General features: G+C 42.9%; 1 protein-coding gene across 2 annotated transcripts in view; it reads left to right on the forward strand.

Annotated features, from left to right (window-relative positions):
- The window catches only part of EVA1A (eva-1 homolog A, regulator of programmed cell death), a 202,705-nt gene that overhangs the window by 98,521 nt on the left and 84,734 nt on the right, over positions 1-19,450 (forward strand). For both annotated transcript variants that reach the window (XM_033053701.1, XM_033053702.1), the window contains exon 5: positions 1,077-1,220. In XM_033053701.1, the coding sequence (XP_032909592.1) occupies positions 1,077-1,220 (144 nt within the window). The remainder of the gene's footprint in view (positions 1-1,076; positions 1,221-19,450) is intronic.

The raw sequence follows: 19,450 nt of genomic DNA on the forward strand, positions 1-19,450 counted from the left end.
ATGAAATCCTCTGCAGCATTTAGATTTTCTGAGTTTCTCTAACTGGACATTTGCAAAAAGACAATGAATCAGGATTGCTGCATGCCAGATGTTTCCACTGGAACCTCTGACACTCATTGGATCAGGAATCCCCTAAGGAAGTTTGGGTCTTCAGAATGAAAATGTTTGCATGGAGCCGCCTTCTTTTGTCATTTGCAGTATGTGAAATAAAATGCTACCTTTGATTTGAGAAAAAAGACATGTTACCCTCTAGGCTTGGCTTTTGTGTCTCTCATGGCTTTTATTGCTAGGCTTGTTCTAGCAATAGACCTTTTTGAGGTCCATTTTTCCTTTCCCTTCCTCCTAATTAGTGACCAAAGGGGGTTTGTATTCCATTCTCTGCAGCTGTCCTGTTCCTTTTAGCAACAATTTGATGTTGAAGAAATGTCACCTTGTGAGTTTTCACCTGAGCTTAGTCCTGGCTGGACAGTGAAAGCAAACTGTCGGTCTTGCACCTAAAAGCTCTAGACTTTATCTGTGCAAATTTATTTCATCCTAAGTAAGAAAACAGGCAAAACCACCTGGTAGAGAAAAATACTTGGGAAAACATTTACTTTTAGAACTTCTCATATTCTAAATTTCTAATATGAAAAATGTTTCTACTTACTTGGAATGAATGTGATTAAAACAATATTTCTACTTATATGGTAGATGATAATATTGTAATTATTGCACCTCATAGTACTTTTCATTCAGTTTAGAAATACAACATCTAAGAGCAGAGACACTGATCACCTTTGTCTTCACAGGGGCCAGAGAGGGGGATTTGAGACACCTCTTGTGGTTGTTACAAAAATGAAAAATCTTTTATTCTCAGCCTTCTTTGTATGGATGTATGGGAGTTTCTATTTCTTCAGTGTTCTTTCAATCTTTAGAGGTGTGTTAGAGTCAGACACACCTTCTCATGTAAAGACAAAGATTTTAAAATATGGAAATCTTGTATGTGCTCTCACAGTCTGCAGCTGGTAAATTATTTTAGGTGATTTCTGTTGTGAATGGACAAATCTTTACAGACAGGAACTGTTTTTCCCTTTCAGAGTGTCAGTCAGCTACTGCTCTCCAGCTCATGATCAAGCGCTGTCATGGGAAAAGGAGCTGCAGCATATATGCCAGCACCTATGAATTTGGAGATCCTTGTTACCCAGGCATCCAAAAGCATCTTAATGTCATCTACACCTGTGGTAAGTTACAAAATTCTCTAACTCTCACTGGGGTCTATGTTTGTTGAACAGTGTGTGTGGAGAATACAATGCAAAAAGTTGTTGAACTTCCAGCTGGCTCATGGTGATTCTTACTTGGTCAATAAGGGAAAGCTTTGGATCACCAGGGTAGTTTAATTCTGTCACTTTTTGTACTCTTTGGCTCTACAGAAAAAGCAAAAAAATGTGGAAATGGTATTTATTAACCCATTCATCTGCTTCTTCAAGGAAGGAAAACCTGGCAGTGAAGTCAATCTGCTCAGTGGACATTTACACACTGAATGTTGGCATCCTGCAGCAAAGCTGTGGTTATCAGCAGGATCCTTATTACTTTATTCTGTATTTATTTCGTTTTGTTCCACAGAATCAGATGATTACCAAACCATACACATCCACTGTGTTAGTAGGAAATTGCTCCCAAAATCTTCAGGTAAACATTGCAACAATTTTTCTAACAAAATATTGTTATTTAAAAAAAAACAACAACCAGTTGGTGCTCTCAATTGGGAGCTTAAGTCATAGCATTGAGCAGACACTGTGTTCTTACCTGACTAGTCATCTTATTTTGCAACAGAGGAAAAATTGTTCCTGTCTGAGCCCTGCAATATAAGAGCAACATCTGTCTTCTTACTGTGATGACATTTTGGTCATTTGTAGCTGACATATTTGAAAATATTTCCTTTGGGGTTTTGCTTACATAGCTGTCACTAGGATCAGCTTGGTCTCTCTGTGTTCCTTTCTGCATCCATCTGGAAGTGCAAATGTTGGTGCTGCACTGAATGTGCTGAGCAGACAGAGGGACATGGAGCACAGGAGAATCTCCCTGTGCCCTCAGACCACGCTGGGTCTGTGGGTCACTCTCTGGGCGTAACTGCAGCATGCTGAGTGTGACAGAAAGCACTTGAGATGGAGTCATAAAACATTTTGTGCAGTGGCTACAGCGTGGTGGATGTGCAGCACCCTGGGAAGCAGAGACATGGATGCAGGAGCATCAGGCTCTCAGCTTGTCTGGCTGTTGTTTCATTTGGCAGAAGCGGCTGGAAGGTTGGGGTTTGTTTGAAGTGATGCAGCAAGAAGTAGCAAGGCTATCCTTGCAAAGCCCTGTGAATTTTTTAGTCAGGAAGGTGATGTTTTTATATCACTTTTCTCATAAAAAGACTGGGGAGAAGCTTATCCTCGTGAGGATTTGACAGAAACTAAGGCAATGTAGAAGGAAAAACAGGAGCTCCATCCCTCAAAAATCCAGGGAAAACAAACAGAGCCCCATGATGTATTTCCAAGAGGATTTCTCCTTCAAAGGCTTTATTCTAGAATTGTGGTCCTGGTCTCAAAGTCCACTACAAAAGGCACTAATGATCTCTTAATCTGACCTTAACTCTCTAGTCCAAGCCTAACTGCATCAGGAAATGAGTCACGCTTGAGAGCACAAAATGGCATGTTTGCTTTTCTGTGGGTGAAATCTGCCTCATCCTTTGAAGGTGGCCATGGCTCCTTTTCAAAACCGTGATCTCAGACATGTCTCTGAACTGGATTTTGTGATCAACAGACACATATTTCTTGCCTCAAATAGCAAAGTCCTTCAACACGTGAAAATGAAACAAACAAGAAGTAAAATTCCAGTTCCATGTGCTTGTGCCAGACTGAACTAAGCCCTGGAATTCTTTTAGAAGAAATGATAAAACCAAACAATTTGGTATTCTTATGATACCAGTGTAGAAAACCTCGTGCTGGCTGTCTCTTTGTTTCAGGTTTCCCTAAAGCTGTACACATTATGGCTCCTGTATAGAGCTCTCCCACTTTCACCAAAACTGTGGGAGTGAAAGGGCACAGAATGGGACAGATGGGCATGGCTGCAATTCCCTACTGCCTGTATCTCAATACATATCTGTGTTTCCCACCTCTTGCGCTTGGAAACACGTTGTCTCTTGCTGCTGTTTTCTGGAGATCAGTGAAGGATGCAGTGACTGGGATAGCTTGGGAAATGTGATGGGTGTACAAAGGGGTTTCTCTGAGCGTTGCTTCAACCCTTTTTGCTGCTGCTTCAAGTGAGTGACCCCATCACTCTCTGAGATCAGGCAGTGCAGTCAGTCTGCTCCTCTCTGTCACTCCCTGCCTGCCAGACTGCCAGAGATGTCCTGCCATGTGTCACTGTGAGAAAAGCTGCCATGTGTCCTTGGCCAGTGCTACCGACCTGCTGTGCTGCTTCAGAAATGGTGAGAGCAAGAGCAGTGATGGCCATGGCTGTGGGTTGGAGAGTCTTCATGCAGACATTTCCTTTGTGAGAAACCTCAGTGACTATGGGGACAGAGCAGCTGAGCTCTGCTTCTGGTGCTAAAGCATGGGAAGGACTGGACAGAGACCAATATGTCTTCTGATAGCAACTCATTAAGAAAAGTCTGCCAAGTAAATAATTTATGAGGTGACAAAAGGTAATATTAACTGAAATCTCATGAGCTGTTAGCAGAAATCACAGCTGAGCTGGACCCTGTGACAGATTGGTAATGTTTATGGTGTAGTGAAGCCCTGGTGAGGTGTCTTATCTCCCAGTCCTGGCAGGAGAACCTCTGCAAGGTCTCTCAGGTCATCATGTCCACACTGCTCTTCTCTAGCCTGCAGCAGGACCTGGGCCCTATTCCAGATCTCAGGAGGTGAATGGGTGAGGCAAGAGCTTGCCTTTCTTTAAGCCACATCCATATTTCTTGAAGGTTCATTCCTCTAGCTTCCACGTTTTATTGGACGTGAGAATTCCTGCCAGCCACGCACAATTTTGCTGATGAATCTGTTCTTAAATAAAGGCGTCATCTAACTTTTAGCCCAGCTGTATATTTTTAAGATATTGGTTGTAATTACTCCAGCCAGTGGGAATGTCTCCAGTCAGCAGTTCTCCATATCAAATTATACCCCTTTGCACTGTGGGTTCAAGGCCTGTTGGCATCACTTAGCTGAGAGGGAGATGCCACCAGTTGGTGTGTATGTACAAGGTGACTGAGACAAACAAGTACCCAGCAGCCTGGTGTGGTAGGAATCTCCTGTGTGCACCAAGGTCCCATTAGCCCAGCCAGGGAAACAGATGAAAACTCCTCCAACGTAAAAACATTCCAAACCTGAACCTTGGCAGGAGCTGAATTACAAACATTTGGCACAAAGCCAGATTTAGCTAATGGAATGGTGAGGAAGGTGGGATTTTTCCAGTATGTGGGTCCCATTACTGCACTAATAAATACATTAATTATTTTTTCAAAAGGAAAAGGCAAGTTCATTCTGGGAAACACATAAGGCATAGTGAAGTGGAAGTCTGAGTGTGGCAGCTGTAATAGAGCTGTAATACTGTAAAAATTTCAGCTCTGCCTTTTCTTCAAAATACCCTGAAAGTCTTAGAAAAGAAAATAAAAATGTGTTAATACAACTGAGAAAAATAATGGAATAAAGGCATAGTAGAAGTCTTTTTCTCTTTGTTTTCTCTTCCCCCAAACATCTTCCTTTGTCTTTTTTCAGCATGACATTGCAATTTTTGTAATATCTCTGAGTAGCTTGATAGTGCTTTTTTACTTACAGATGAAACTTACTGTTCTCACAATATTTTCATTAATTCATTAATTAAATTTTATTAATTAATTTTCATAATAATTTCTTAATTGGCCAATTATTAATTTCAAAGGCTCTCTTTAATTCTCTATATCTCTTTCCTCTCTAGTTTGCTAGATTAGTTTTTTTGGCCTGTGCTGAAGTCCTAACTGAGCACTGCATTAAAACCTGTGGAATTTTTTCACTCACACAGTGCCACTTGGACTCAAGGAAGCATTGAAGTGTGTGCTTTATTTTAAGACCTATGGATAATTACCATGAAAGTTAAATATTTTCTCAAATCTTTCCTTGAGTGGGGATCAGGGGCTGGTCTGTGTGTAAAATGAAACCTTATTCTGAGCACTGAAAGCCAAGGGAGCCATTCAGTGTCCACTGTCCCCAGAGCTGCCTCCCTGTGCAGTCCATGCAGTCCCTCTGTTAAGGACCTGCTGTTCTTTAAATGCAGGCATCCATCAGAAATGGCTTGATGATAATAAAAGAAAAACAGGGGTATGGTGAATTTCTTTGTGTCTAGATGTGTTTCAGTGGGTTGGTTATCAGTCCTGATTACTGGTGACTTTTTAGTGCTGTGGTTGGACATGTGCTGTACAAAATGGAGGAAATATGGCCTTGGATGTGTTTTTGATGTGAATATCTGTCGTACATTTAGATGTGTGCGTGCCTCCTGCTTGATTCATGCTCTCCATGAAGGGGTCATTGGGCTGAGAGCTAATGAACTGCCATGGTAACTCATAAATTGCTTGGAAAACCCTGCAGGTTCTGCCACATTAATAATCCTGCCATCCTGCTTTATGAGGCAATAAGCTGAGTCCCAGGGGCCAAGTGTTTCATGTCCCAAGTAAGAACTGTGCAGGTAAAGAACAAAGCCTGAGCACAGGGGCAGCAGCTACTGCTGCTTTGGGGTGTCTGGTGCTGCTGGGAGACCAAATGGGGTCAAGGAGAGGTGGCTGAGGTACTCTGGGGTGATGGGGCTGTGCTGACCTTTGCTTTCTCTGAGTGCTTGGGAAAGCAGCCTGGCTTGCTCTAAAAGGCTGTGTTTAAATAAATGTTCTTTCAAGTTGGACTAGAGGCAGGGTCTTTTTTGAGCAAGGCAGCTCTGAGGTGGTTGCCCTCCTCATGGTGATGATGATGAGGAGGGAGGCAAAAAAGCTGCACAAATTCTCCCCTGTCATCTCTAAGGGACTGTGCTCTGGTGCATTTAGCTCCTGTGCAGTAAATCTATCAATGCCTCAGGCTGGATGAATGTAATGGTTCCTTTTGCTCTTAACATTTATGAATTCATGAATGTAGAAAATGTATTTTTATCACTGCAAAAGCGCTTTCTGTTCCTATAAAAATTCCAAGACCTGCATAAAATAGAAAAGGAGCAATTCCAGACTTCCAAGAAAAAACAAAAGCCTTTTACATGCCTTTGAAATAGGGCAATGCAGGCAGGGTTTTGCTAGGGACACACAGACATAGAATGTGTAATGCAAACTTTCTTTCTTCTAAAGTTGAAATAAAAATTCTGTTTACAAACAAGTAAACATTTCAGGAAATCTAGCTCTAGGGATGTTCCACTGAATGTATAATATCTGATAATATTTGTTGAACTGGGTTTCTTGTATAATGCTGTGAAATAGAACTCACAAACATGTAGATTTGAAATTCATGGCCACATAGGTTTCACCTACCAAATAAATAAAGAACAGAATAATGATATGATATGATATGATATGATATGATATGATATGATATGATAGATATGATATGATTCCATGTGGCTACTTTCATTGTCAAGACACTGAGTTCAGTCATAGTTTAGGACATCTATTCAAATCCTTTTTCTTATTTTCCTAAGTTAATAGAGGTTTGTCAAGTATTTTTTGTATCAAGCCTATGCTTCTCTTCAAGCTATAGAGTATTTTAAAAAAGCTATCCAGTCCTCATGTAATGACTACAAATATTGAAAAATTCATGAAGTGGGAGTCATCTGACCAAGTGTAGACATATAAGCCATAGAGATTTATAGTGTATACATTCCCATCTGAGAAAAACTACTTTTATAGGTAATGTGGAGAAGCAGCTGCTTTTGAGGCACAAATAATCTCATCCTAAAGTAAGTGCCTGAAAGAGATGAACTGCATATTTGAAGTGACAGTTCTTCTGTATTGACTGTAAATGGAGCTCCTGGTGTTTAGCTGGCAAGTTGTTATCTACATGCAGAGCCTCTACAATGCAGATATCTACATCTACATCTACATCTACATCTACATCTACATCTACATCTACATCTACATCTACATCTACATCTACATCTACATCCACCCATTCCTGGAAGTGTTCAAGGCCAGGTTGGATGGGGCTTTGAGCAACCTGGAGAGTGGGAGATGTCCCTTGCCCTGGCTTGGAACTTTAAGGCCCCTTCCTACCCAAACCATTTTGTGATTCCATGGTTTCATGATCTGCTTAGATGCTTTCAACCACCATGTTGTTATACAAATGTTTGTTTTGGTCAAAATTATAATTTCTATTTGATGATATACCATTTCTACTTGATGATATTTTCTCCTTATATTTATTGGTTTCCACTCCCATTGTTGGACAGATCTCCAAATCTTAAAGATTCAACCAAGTAAGAGAGGAATATAATGTTTATTTAAGTTCTTGAGAAATTACTTCTAGCCATGAGTGTTAATGCAGAAAAAGTTCTCAAATAGCAGCTTGGTGTCTTGCACCTCAGCTCAAGGTTATATTAATCTCTACACTTGGGTTTGGAGAGGGGTTTTCCTATTAGCTGGTTTTGCATGGGACTGAGGTCCATTTTCTGCATTTCATCTTTATTAATTCCCTAAATATTTCCAGGAGCTTGGATGGGGTCAGTATATTTGCTGACTCCTTTGACTGACTGGTTGTTATTTTAGACTTCTGTTCTCAAGGTCAGATTTGTTCTAAACTGTCAAGGACTGCATCTGGTGGTATGGGAGATGGGGCAGAGTAGATTTTTACTGGTGATATAACACCTGTTACCAGTTCCTGCAAGCAAATGGACTCATTGAACCTCCTTCCAGACTTCTGCATGTTTCCATCCAGGTGAAGGAAAAGCAAGGAGTTTGTTTTCCTTCCAGAAACTTAGACTTCACATTCAGAACCTGTTAAAAAAAGCTGTGGCAGTGAAACTAAAATCTGCACCATGATGAGGTGACTAGATAGCTCAAGGCTGATGTTTTCTGACTTCTGAGGCTGTGATTTTATCACCTTTGATGATGCTCTAACAATTTTTGCGGATGCAGTTTCCGACATCTCAGAGAGAAGCAGAGAGGGAATCTCTCAGTCAGTGAGAGTCATAATTTGGATTTGTGGCACGGATCTGTTGGAGTTCATGGACTACCTGAGGGTAAAGGCAGGATGCCATCTCTTGCTGGCCAGTGCTGAAGTGAGTGGGGCACATGCTTCACTGAGGGTTTGGAGGTACCTGCTCACAGCAGGCTACAGCAGCTCTGCCATCCTGCACCAAAGAGGAGCATGCTACAGGGACAAAGAGCTGCTTATGCCTTACATTAGTGGTTGCACTGGGATGTGAAACATGACACAAACAGGCTCATTAGTTTTAAGATGAAGGTTGGTAAATCAGGTAATTGAAAGCTGTCATTGTGCTGCTGCTCTTTGTCTTTGGTTACTGTACAGCTCGCTGTAGCTTGATATGAATCAACCCAGGAGAGTCCAAACACGCCTGCCCTGGCTGGCCCAGACACAGCAACTCTTCATTTCCAGGGCAGAATGAGCCTGGGTCTGATACAGATTAGGGCAAATAAATATTCTGAGGCAGCAGAGCATCTCAGGTGGAGGAGGAACAGGTAATGCTGTCACCTCAAGGGAAAGGCTTGAAACCCCTTTGATTCCTGCAGAGAAGAAACGGAGGCTTGGAGATAAAAATCGTTGCCTTGGGGATGGGGAGGAAAGAAGATGGGGCTGGAGGAAGCAGAGAGGGAGTTCAAAGGACACTTTTTGTCATGATCCTGAGCAGAATGAGCTGTAAGACAAGTGCTACCTTACAATTAGGCAAGGTTTTCAAGCCTGCTGCTGTGGTCCTTCAGCTCTGGGAGAGCTTCTGCTATGGAAAGAGTCCCATAAAGGGTTAGCTAAAGCACTCTGCAACCCCTGACCTCCACTGTTCATAAGGTGTGTGCACCTGAAACCTTTAATCCTTTTATCTCTATGTTTTGTGTGTTTTGTTTTGTTTTATTTTGTTTCATTTGGTAAGGACTGTGGCCCAAAAATCACAGGGGAAGACTGCAGGGAAGAGTGGTCAGTCTATTGTAGTGATAGGAAGGAGGCAGGTGGGACTTTTGTTTTTCATTCTGGTATTATTCATATATTTTATAAATTCAGAAATTTAAGAATTTGTAATGGACCTGTAGTTTCTACTGTGGTAACTGTAATACTAAACTGCAATGTAACTAAGATTTTATGGCTGACACAACTTCGAGTTTACTAAATATATTTTCTCACAGAATTATTTCCTCTGGTATAAATATGCCCAGGTCCTTGAGGCTGAACAGCAATCTGCCATCCAGAGAGTGGATTTCAGGCCTGGGGTGGATCCTGAGGGTTCTGCCTGGCTGTCCTGAGACCTCCACGCTTGAATAGGAGGGGTACAGTCTCAAAATCACTCATGATCCATTCATGATTTCACCCCAGAAAAGCAGATCCACCTGAGAATGATTGGGCAAGACAACATCTGCATGTCATGTGCCTAAAGGAAATCTTTCAGGAACTGTGGAGAGAGAGAAGCAGAGCAGAATTAAAATTACATGGGTTATCTCTGTGGTGATTATTTTTTTTTTTCTGTAAGCTTTACCCTGCTGTACAGACTTTCTATTCTTTGTCATATTGAAAATTCTGACCATGAGTAAGTGATGCATATGTATAATTTTAATACCACAGGTTATTTTTTTTACCTGGGAACCTCATTGAATAGCCTCATAAATAAGGTTACTGTTGTGTCTCCGTGCCTGTTAAGACCTGTGCAGATCTCAAATATAGTAATTAACAGTAATGTTGGCAGGTATGAGACTTCTTTAGGGGTGAGGAGCTTGGCAGCCAGTCTGCCAGCCCTTTTCAAGCAGGAGATTGCAGTCTGCAGCCAGAGGAATGTCTCAGCAATCAGTGGCTGACCCCTGATTCCCTGATCACCCTAACTCCTCCTAATTGAGGTTAATGCCAGAAGCACTGACACCTTGATGCTCTCTCATTAGTGCCTGGAGGCTGCTGGAAACTGCTGACAGCTCAGTGAGACAGCATTAGAGTAAATTTAAAGGGAGGGTTTGACACCATGACCAATTAAGATGCATTTGCATTAATATATATTTACCTTCCCTTTTTAAAAGCATATCAAGACAATGACATTTCCTTGCACTCTTTATAGAAGGATTCACAGCTGGTGCCCTTCTACCAGCACATGCACATTTCCACTGTCCTGCTGGTTTCTACTGCCCTCTCTCCACTTTAATGTGAAACAAATAGGAAATCCTGTGGGATTTGGAAAATGAAAATTTGGAAAATTTGTTCCTGACCATGAAAAGAGAATTGGAAGACCAGGACAGAGAGAAGGAAAAAAAATAGCAATTTTTTTAAAGTCACCAGAGATGCAAATATACATTACCTCGGTGGTGGTGTCTTGGTATAACTGAGGTTTGTGAGCTGTTGCTGTAACAGAAAATCCAAATAATAGGCACTCAGGGGTGCAGCCCATTGATGAGAGCTACATGGGCATGGGTGCATTTTAGGGATGTGGTTTACTGGTGAACTAGTCTGGATTAATGGGGTTGAACTCAATCTTAGAGCCTTTTCCAACCTAAATGATTCTATGATTCTGTGATCAAAAGTGTAATTTAATTGCTGGGTGCAATTAATGAATGTTACCACACCTACAGGCATCAGCAAGGATTATTGTGCAATGCACTCACTTGCTAAGAAGCATTTCCTGCTGTGAGTGATGTTACACAGGCAGGGCAGCCAAACTCTGGGAGAAAGTGTTGGTTCCATTCTGGGTGTGGAGACAACATTTACACAGGGGTTTGTGTCATGGCAGCTGAACCCAGGAGCTGTGAACTCTCTTATCAATGGGTATTCTGTGCAATGGATATTCATTGCTGGATGAGTAGATCCATGCTTTGTTCTCTAGGTGGAATTCTCACCATGCAGTATTTCCTGCCCAATCTTTGATTATGTGAAATGAAAGGAAAGCAGTAGGATAGGTCGAGTTAATTTCTAATTTATGCTGTTTTGAACCTGAGGTGTGGCTTTCCATGGTCAAACCACCAGTCCTGTGTGGACTAGGCAGGGAGGAGGAGGAGGGTACTGTGTTTTATAGAATTATGTGATTTATAACAGCTGAATGATGACCAACTCTTTAGTGTCATTAAGAAGAATTTCTCTTATTCTAGCTCAAGTTCTTGTTTGGGAGAGGCCAAAGAATGGCAGAGTTGACATTTATGTGTCTTCTCACTACCTGTGAACAAACCCAGCCCTACATCTCCCTTCAGTACTACAGGAGAATTCCAGGGAATCACTCTTTCCCCTCACTTTGGACATTTTCTTGCATTTGTGCTTGATCTCTGGGGCCCAAGGCATGGATGTTTTATCTTCTCTTTGTATGGAAGTTTTGGAATGGGTTTTTATTGTCATGCTGTCTGGTTGTCTCTTCCCTGGTGCTCAGAGATGGGGATGCCAGGAGCCATTTAAGAGTAGCCACCTCCCAGAAGTTCCTTAGGTCATGTCTGCTCTGCACAAATGACCTTTTGGGGGCACCCCACCTTACAGTGGGGAGGAGATTGCCATGGAAATCTTGTTCTTCAGGAAACTTCCCTTACCATTCACCTGGCCCTTGCATTTCCGACCTCCTTTTCAAGACCTCCATTTATTCAAAATATCCACACCCAAACAGTTAATGCCCCTTCAGACAGACACTTCAAATACTGTTGACAGTGGCTACTTTTCATGTCCTGTTTTAGTCACTGTTTAGCTAAGCCATTCATGTTCAGCTCCTTTAATCTTTCCTCATAAATCAACCTGCCCAGCCACTCAATTGTCTTTTTGTTGCTCTTTTCCACAATTACCTGTATCTTTTAACAAACACTGAGCAGGCTTATGATTATTTTCCCCCTGGGGGCCAGCAGAGATTTACAATCTGCCATATATTAGCCATGACTATTGTTTCAGCATAGGGCAGCAGCAGCACCATTACCCAGGAAGAAAAGCTGACTCTCTGGAGCTTCAGTCCCAAGTATCCTGCTGCTCAGTATTTCACTTACTGTCCCTCATTTATATGAACTGAGCCAAAAAGTTTGGAATTTCTGGATGTCAGAGTAGGGAAGCATTTCTGTATGGGGAGAACAGAACATGGGGAGCAGCATCAGGATCCTTTCCTGCCTGGTTGTGTTTCCAGCTTTACTGACACAGGGGCCTGGGGTCTTAAGGATGACTGATACTGCATAATATAAACAACCAAGCAAAGCCTACTAGATCCTTTCCAAAGATATTTAACTAAATTCCTAACCCATGAGCCCACCCTGGGCCATCCCTTATCTTGGAAAGCCATCTCACAGCTGCCTGCAAAGTCCCTGCAGGCTGGTTAATCCCAGCAGATGGACCTTGGTGTCCTGCCTCAAGGGGAGGGAGCAAGGGAGGGAGGGCAGAGTCTTGGAGGTCTCTCTGTTAATGGGTGTCACTCCATTCTGGTTCAAACCAAAGCCTCAGGGAGAGGCAGAAAACTGGTATGCAGCTTCATCTGGAGTCCACCAAACCTGTTTTGGGTCAAAAGTTGTCCCAGCCTGGATATGCTGATAGCTTGCAGGGGCTCAGGGAGTATGTATCAAGGACCAGCCTGTAAATGGGGATTGCACTATTTAGTCCCTGGATTATATATATGTGCTTCAAGGCTTGATGAAATTCTCAAAGTATTTTCTTTAGAAGAAAAAAATGCCTCTTGGAATGGACAAGAAATGCCTTTTTTTAAAGGGTCCATGAAAAATTAGAAAAAAATAACAGCTTACAAAAGGGCAACCCCCTACTACATCTCCTCCCAGGCATGGTGGTCAGCATGGCCCAAGGGAGGGGCACTGGCCTAAGGGCAAGAGGTTTTCTGCTTAACCCTGATCAGTCATGGGCTCTTTGGGCTTCCTCCTGCCTGCTGTGGTTAGACCCTGAGGCTGTTTGCTCAGCATCTGGCAGGAGGGAGCAGCAGCCTCCCCACCTCCCTGGGGTTTTGGTTTATGCATGGAGTGCAGACATGATCACACAGATGTGAGGAGTCTCTGCTTTCAGTGCCTGCAGTTGCTGTTGAACTTTATTGACATGAAGCTTCAGAATGATCAGGTGTTAAGCTCCTGCCTGACATGTCCATTGCTGTCTGATAATTCACTCAGTCATGAATTCAGTGACAGTCTCACATTTATCTTACTTTTTTTTTGGTTGTTTCTCATTGTTATAATTTTTATTACTATGAAAAATAGCTAATATTAAATTCTCTTTCTCTCTACTTGTTCCCCAGTGAAAAAAATCAAATCACTAACTCAGGATTACATACTAACACACTTTTTAAACATGCTGCATATTGATATTGATCAAAGGGTCTGACTTCTGTGTGAAAGCTGTATCTGATTCCCACAGGGGAGAAAGGAAAATTTTCTCCTCTGTGCTATTAGAAATGATCAAAACCTTGTGCAAATGTCTTGGGTATCAATGAAGAATGAAGTATAGGATGTTGGTGCAATGTTGTGGCTCTCTTTTGGGAGGATTGAACCACCTAGCAAATTGGAGCTGGAACACATGTACATTTTCTGGCAGGTATTTCTTAGCTTATTACAGTACTAAAAAACAAGTGGATTTTCTTTTCTTCCTCACCTCATAATTCTTTGTCCTTTAAGTTGTGCAGAATTAGATATGAGGGTACTTCTGACAGTACAGAAAATTAAATGGGGAAGGCACAGATACTGGTGTTCCCTTCCTGCTCCTGTTCAGCATTGTCAGGGTGGTGATTTTCTCTTAAGCAGCACTTAGGCCTATGCATGTGTTTGCATTTAATTTCCAGACAGGGAGGCAGGCTCTCATAGCAGTGTGAGCTGCTGCTTTATGGATCTGCCTGGCTGACTTACCTTTCTGCAGCTGGCCAAGAAACTGTGCCCCACACCCAGGATGCAGACACTCATGGCTGAGCCAGGATTTTGGACTCTCAAGCCAAACTGGTGCAAAAAATGATTTAGCTGTCCCAGGCTGTGAAAAGGTTCAGCAGTTCTTTACATTCGTGGGGCTCTTGAACCCAGGATCATACAAACTGCTTTACTTTCTGGCATGGCTGCTCTTTGGAAATGTGTTTCCTGAAGTCTTGGGCAGATTGTATTTGAGGAAATGTATTTCACCATTAGCACTGACATTTTGGTTACGGCAAAAATATTTTCCTGTATAGAGGGACTTGTAATGCTCCTTCTGTTTCTCTGTAAGTGCTCCTCTGCAGACTTCCTGGAGGGATTTCTGTGTCTCTGTGTCTCAGGGGTCTCATCCTGGCTTGGAGAGTTGTGTTTTCCTGAGGGACCTTACTAAGTTGTAGGTCTCATTGTAGCTGGGTCCAACCCACTTTGAAGCTCAAGACTAAAGGTTTGGACCAGCAACCTGGAGTATAAGTAGAAGGTTGGAGTCCTGAGTGCACAGATCTGAATAGGAATGCAATTGCAAATAGGTGTGTTATTAAACATGCCCTAATGCTGAGCAGATGTAGCTGTCTATGGTATAACCAGCTACATATGGACTGGATACCTTGGCTCCCTTTGTAGTCAGTGAATGAAAAGAAAAACACATTTCTAGGTTGCAGTTCATCTCATTTTCAAGTATGTATCTCAGGTACCCCTTACAAGTGCTTGTTTCTCTCTCATTTTTAGAGGAACCTGTGGTGACTGGACCAGGTGTGAATATCTGCACTGTTGACATCTGAAGTTAGGCCAGATAGTTCTTATCCTGAATATGTTTTCTAGAAAATTATCTATTTTCAGTAATTATTTCTCATTATTTTCCTGTGTCTTCAAACCTCATGATGTCTAAATTAACTTCAAGCACATTGTTAATTAGAATTTTACTAAATTGCTTCAAATAATTATTTTTTAAAAAAAGTTTTAGTCTTTGACAGTTTTATGTCTTATTACCAGAAAACTAGAAAATTATTACATAGTTAAATAATATCTTTGTGTAAATAACATCTCATCTGAAGAGTTCTTAGCCTATTTTTATCTCCCTGAACTCTGTTTTGCAGGATGGGACTCAGGTTTTGATTCTGATTCTGAATGTAGCTGTCCAGAGGTTTCACAGCTCTTGCTGTAGCTAAGGAAATTTGTTTTTGTACTGGCTAGATATGTAGAGCTCAGTAGCCCATATATACACATAAAGCAGCATTTTAGACAATTTGGTTTATTTATAGATCCTGCCTAATATTTGCACAATCTGTCTTTGATGTTTCAGCCTAGGGCCTTTCAGAAGCACTCCACAGTCATATTTAACCAGATCATGGGTATTTGACCAGCTGAATTATTCTTGGATCAGTGCTGACAATAATGGGTTCTCACACATGGAATGCTCATGTGGACAGTTACACGGTGACTTCCCAGCTTCTTGTCACTGTGCAGAGATGAAACCTTGGGAAGGGTTTATCTTTGTCTGAGGGATGCAGTCTTAATATAGTTTCCTTGCTCTGGCAGCTGTTCCTGTGGAGGACACAAGAATGAAGGAGTGAGGCATGTTGCTATTTATTTATTGCTATTTATTTATTGTTTTTACCCATCTTTGAAAACAGCAGATCCCAAAAATGGACATGGCAATGATGTCCTTCTTACAGCACAGAAAAGGCAAGATTATCTTCTCTATTTTGAGACATCAAAGGAATCCATGACCTTCTGGAGTGCATTTCCTTTTTCCAGTTAGTGAAAAATAAAACCTTTCCCCATGTTTTGTTTCAGTGGAAGCTTACCCAACTCAGAAGCAGGAGTTTGCTCTTAGGGCTAGAGTTTGTAACGTTGAAAACACGACAATTCTCAACCAGAGATGCCTTGAACCAACACAAGAACAACAGCTTGTCCCATAGTCAGAGCTCCTGGTGTTTATGCAATCTATCAGGCAGAATGCTCCTGCAGATCCAGTTTCACCAGCCCTGTGTGGTGTTTGCCCACATGGAAGCAGCTGGGGTGACACCAGCAGATCCATGGGTGCCTCCACAGCCCTCCTGCTCCTGACTGCCCAGCCATCCTGTGTGCCCAGCTCTGCAGGGGAGGTTCTGCCTGCCTTGAAGGACATGCTGCAGCCAAACCTGCAAGGAGCTGCTTGCTTGGACAACCTGTGTCACCTGAGGGAGGATCCAGGCTCCTCCAGTGAAGTGAGCACCTCCAGAAACAGGGAAACTCTCCATTGTTAGCAGAGCATTTAGTGCATGCAGCTTCCAGCTAGGTCCTGTGGTTAGTGAGGCTCTGCCAGGAACTGCCCTGATCTTGGCAAAAGCCAACACTAATTAGAGCCTTTTCCAGCTAGCCCCAAACCCATCAGCACCACCAGCCAATCTTGCAGTGTGCCATGCTTGGCCACTCCACTGTCCCTGCCCCATGGAGCTGTCCTGGGAGTTACTGGTGTTGGTTCAGTGCCTACTGGTGGGAAATCCCTGTGCCAGGGTGAGTCCTCCCAACCTGCAGCTCCCAGCATCTTCTGTGCACTTGGTGTCTCCCAAGCAGGGAATGAGTCTGAATGTGTCAAAGAGGCACCTTTGACCTGCCAGGCATCCCTTATACTGGGCACCCAGATTGAAGATTTAACTGTGTTTTGGAGAGAGTCTCCAATAAAAATGTTCCCTGGCCATGGCTCACATCTGAGTAGAGGAAATCTCTATAACCAAACTGGCTGCAGTGAAAAGTCCCTGGCTGTGCTATCCCCTGGGCCATGCCCGGGTGGAGAATGGACCAAAATATCTCTGGAAATTTTATAAGTTACAATCTGTGTGCAATTCCAAGCCAGTGCTTGAGCCCTTTAGTTTATTAATATTGATATATCCTGGATTTGAAGTTAAGATCAAGGAGTTTTATTGATCCTTATTCTTCCAGTCCCATTTGTTTATTCTTCAGTCTTTCTGGGATAAGAGGCTATGGCATTCATGAGCCTGGCATGCTAAAAAACATCCCTGCTCCAGATCCACACAGTTTTACTATGAGAAAGGGCTATGGGGCTGCAAAATAATATGGGGAAAGTATTGAAACTGTCTGGGTCCTGTGAGTTGGAGAGTGAGTCTGGCATTGGCCAGGGAATGGCCAGGGAATGGCTGGTGAGCCCTAAACTTGGCTCCCATCATAGTGAGAGAGCAAGAGAGGAGCAGAGGTGAGGGCTGTGCCCTGCCACTGCAGGGGATGCTGCTCCACATTTTGTTCCTAGACTCTTCTGAAATGTTTTTGTCCAGTTCTTCCTCTCATTTTTGTTGCCATAAGGTTGGCAAAGCAAAACCAGCTGATGCCAGTTGTTCCTTCTGTCCCCAGGACACAGCCACTTGGCTGCTCAAGTTTCCTCTTCTCCTTCTGCTGTTCTTCCTCTCTGAGAAAGGAGCAGCTGTTCCCTGCACCTCTGTCTGGGACATTCAGAGCAGGACAATGTCTCCTCTCTCACACTAATGACCTTGTCCATGATTTCTCAGCCTACTTGGAAGGAAAAGGGATTGGACAACATCCATCATTATTTAGATTGGCAGTGGAAACCAAACTGGGCTAATTTGATAACTTTGAAAAATACAGACTCTTTAGACCAGTGTTTCTTTTGGACATGTACATTCTAGTAGCATTTAATTTATTTCTTTAATTACTCCTCCAAATATTTATTAAATATTACCAGTTCAGTCTGAACTCTGGTTTGCTTTGAAGGTTCTTGGGATCAGATCCTATTGCCAAGAGAAGCTGGAACATTTCTAGTCATTAACCAAGAATGACTCTGAAAGGGACTTTGGGATCAGAAATGTGGAGATATTGAAGTCACCTTTCTAGTCAAAGTTTGAACCCCTTCTTCGATAACAGCTATTGCAAGGAGAAAGTCCAAACTCCCTAAATAAAGTTGGCAGAAAAAGTCATAAGAGATGATGTCTTGTCCAAGTGGCTCCCAGGACCTGCTGCAAAATACTTTCAGTGGAGCCAACAGGTTTTGAGTCAGGTCTCAGGTGACTCTGTTCTGCAATAAATGTAGAATGATAGCAGTCATTGCAGACCATGGTGCTCATTTTGGTCACCATGATATTATTATAACAGATTCCCAGTCCATTAACACACCATTTCCTTTGCTAGCCCAGCAGGTCCTGTGGACCAAACATGCTGTTGAAAGAGAGTTGCAGATAATGTGGTTTTCCTGAGCCTTTCAAACATGTTACAGAACCAGAGGAGCTGCAGTAATCATCACTATTAGTAAGCAGACTTGGAGCCTGAGTCTGAATCTGCTGTGAGTATAAACAACCTGTGTTCGTGTTCTTGGTCCCTGCCTTTGGTGATGAGTGTTTCACTGTGAGATTAGGGGTTGGAGGCTCTGAGATAATTATTTCAGCTGTATGCCTCTTAGTGCTGTAGAGCCCATAGAATATCAGAAAATTTATTGCAGTGACTTGGTTGCAAACTCCCTGGAGTGGACAAGGGTTGTGGACCTCGTGATAAATAGCACACGCTAATATTTAGCAAATGATAATGCAGACCACAGAAAAGGGGGAATAGAGGAAAATATATTCCCAAGGGCTGACAACTAATGCAAAGAGCCAAGAAATAGTTTATAGTGGGAGGGAATTTCCCCAGCTTCCCTCCTCCATGCATAAGTCACTGCGTTGCACAGGGCCCAACATTGATCCCTCCAGCACCAAAGTTACTCCTGGCTGGAGTTCAGAACATACAAACTCACAAAGCCCTGCAGGCAGAGCAGACCTGATGTTTTCCAGCCCCAGCTGGAAGGTGGTAGAGCCTATATTTGAAGCAGATGAAAGGGCTTGTGACTAGAGCTTAGCTGGTTGTTTATAGGGCTTCTCTAATGTGTCCGTGCCATCTGCTTCATGCACAGGGCAGGTATCTTACCAGAGCGCTTCTCTGCCATCCCTTCCCAGTTAGACCCTGTCCAGAGAGCTAAAAAATCCTCCACTTTCTTTCACCCAACCAACAAGGACATATTTGTGCTAGAAATCTCCCTCTGCCGGGGATGTGCCCTCCAGGAAGAGTGACATTCCCTGGCCATGAACAGAAATGTGTCATTGCAGGGGATGAGGTACATACAAAATGATGTCAGAGGGAGGTGGGTGAGCCCTTCTGGGACCAGGATCCCTTGGTGGGGTACTGTACATGCCTGTGTACAGACAGCACTGTTCTGGTGAGTGCTGTGCCAAGTTATGTCAGTCCCTGAGGCAGGAGGGTTTGTACAGCTGGTAAGGGGTTGGGGCAAGCAGGGGGCTGGGGTGACCTACGGCCCCTTTTCATTTTTATGGCCTTTCAAAGAGCAGCTGGGAGGTGGGTGATGCCAGCCAGCTGTGCCTGCCACTTCCAGTCTGGGATGGGGAAGGGGATGGGCATGGTGAATTCCTGGTGAATGAGTAGAGAGGGAGGAAGGGA

This window comes from Catharus ustulatus, chromosome 3 (genome assembly GCF_009819885.2).
Source record: "Catharus ustulatus isolate bCatUst1 chromosome 3, bCatUst1.pri.v2, whole genome shotgun sequence".
In the NCBI taxonomy this organism is placed as follows: domain Eukaryota; kingdom Metazoa; phylum Chordata; class Aves; order Passeriformes; family Turdidae; genus Catharus; species Catharus ustulatus.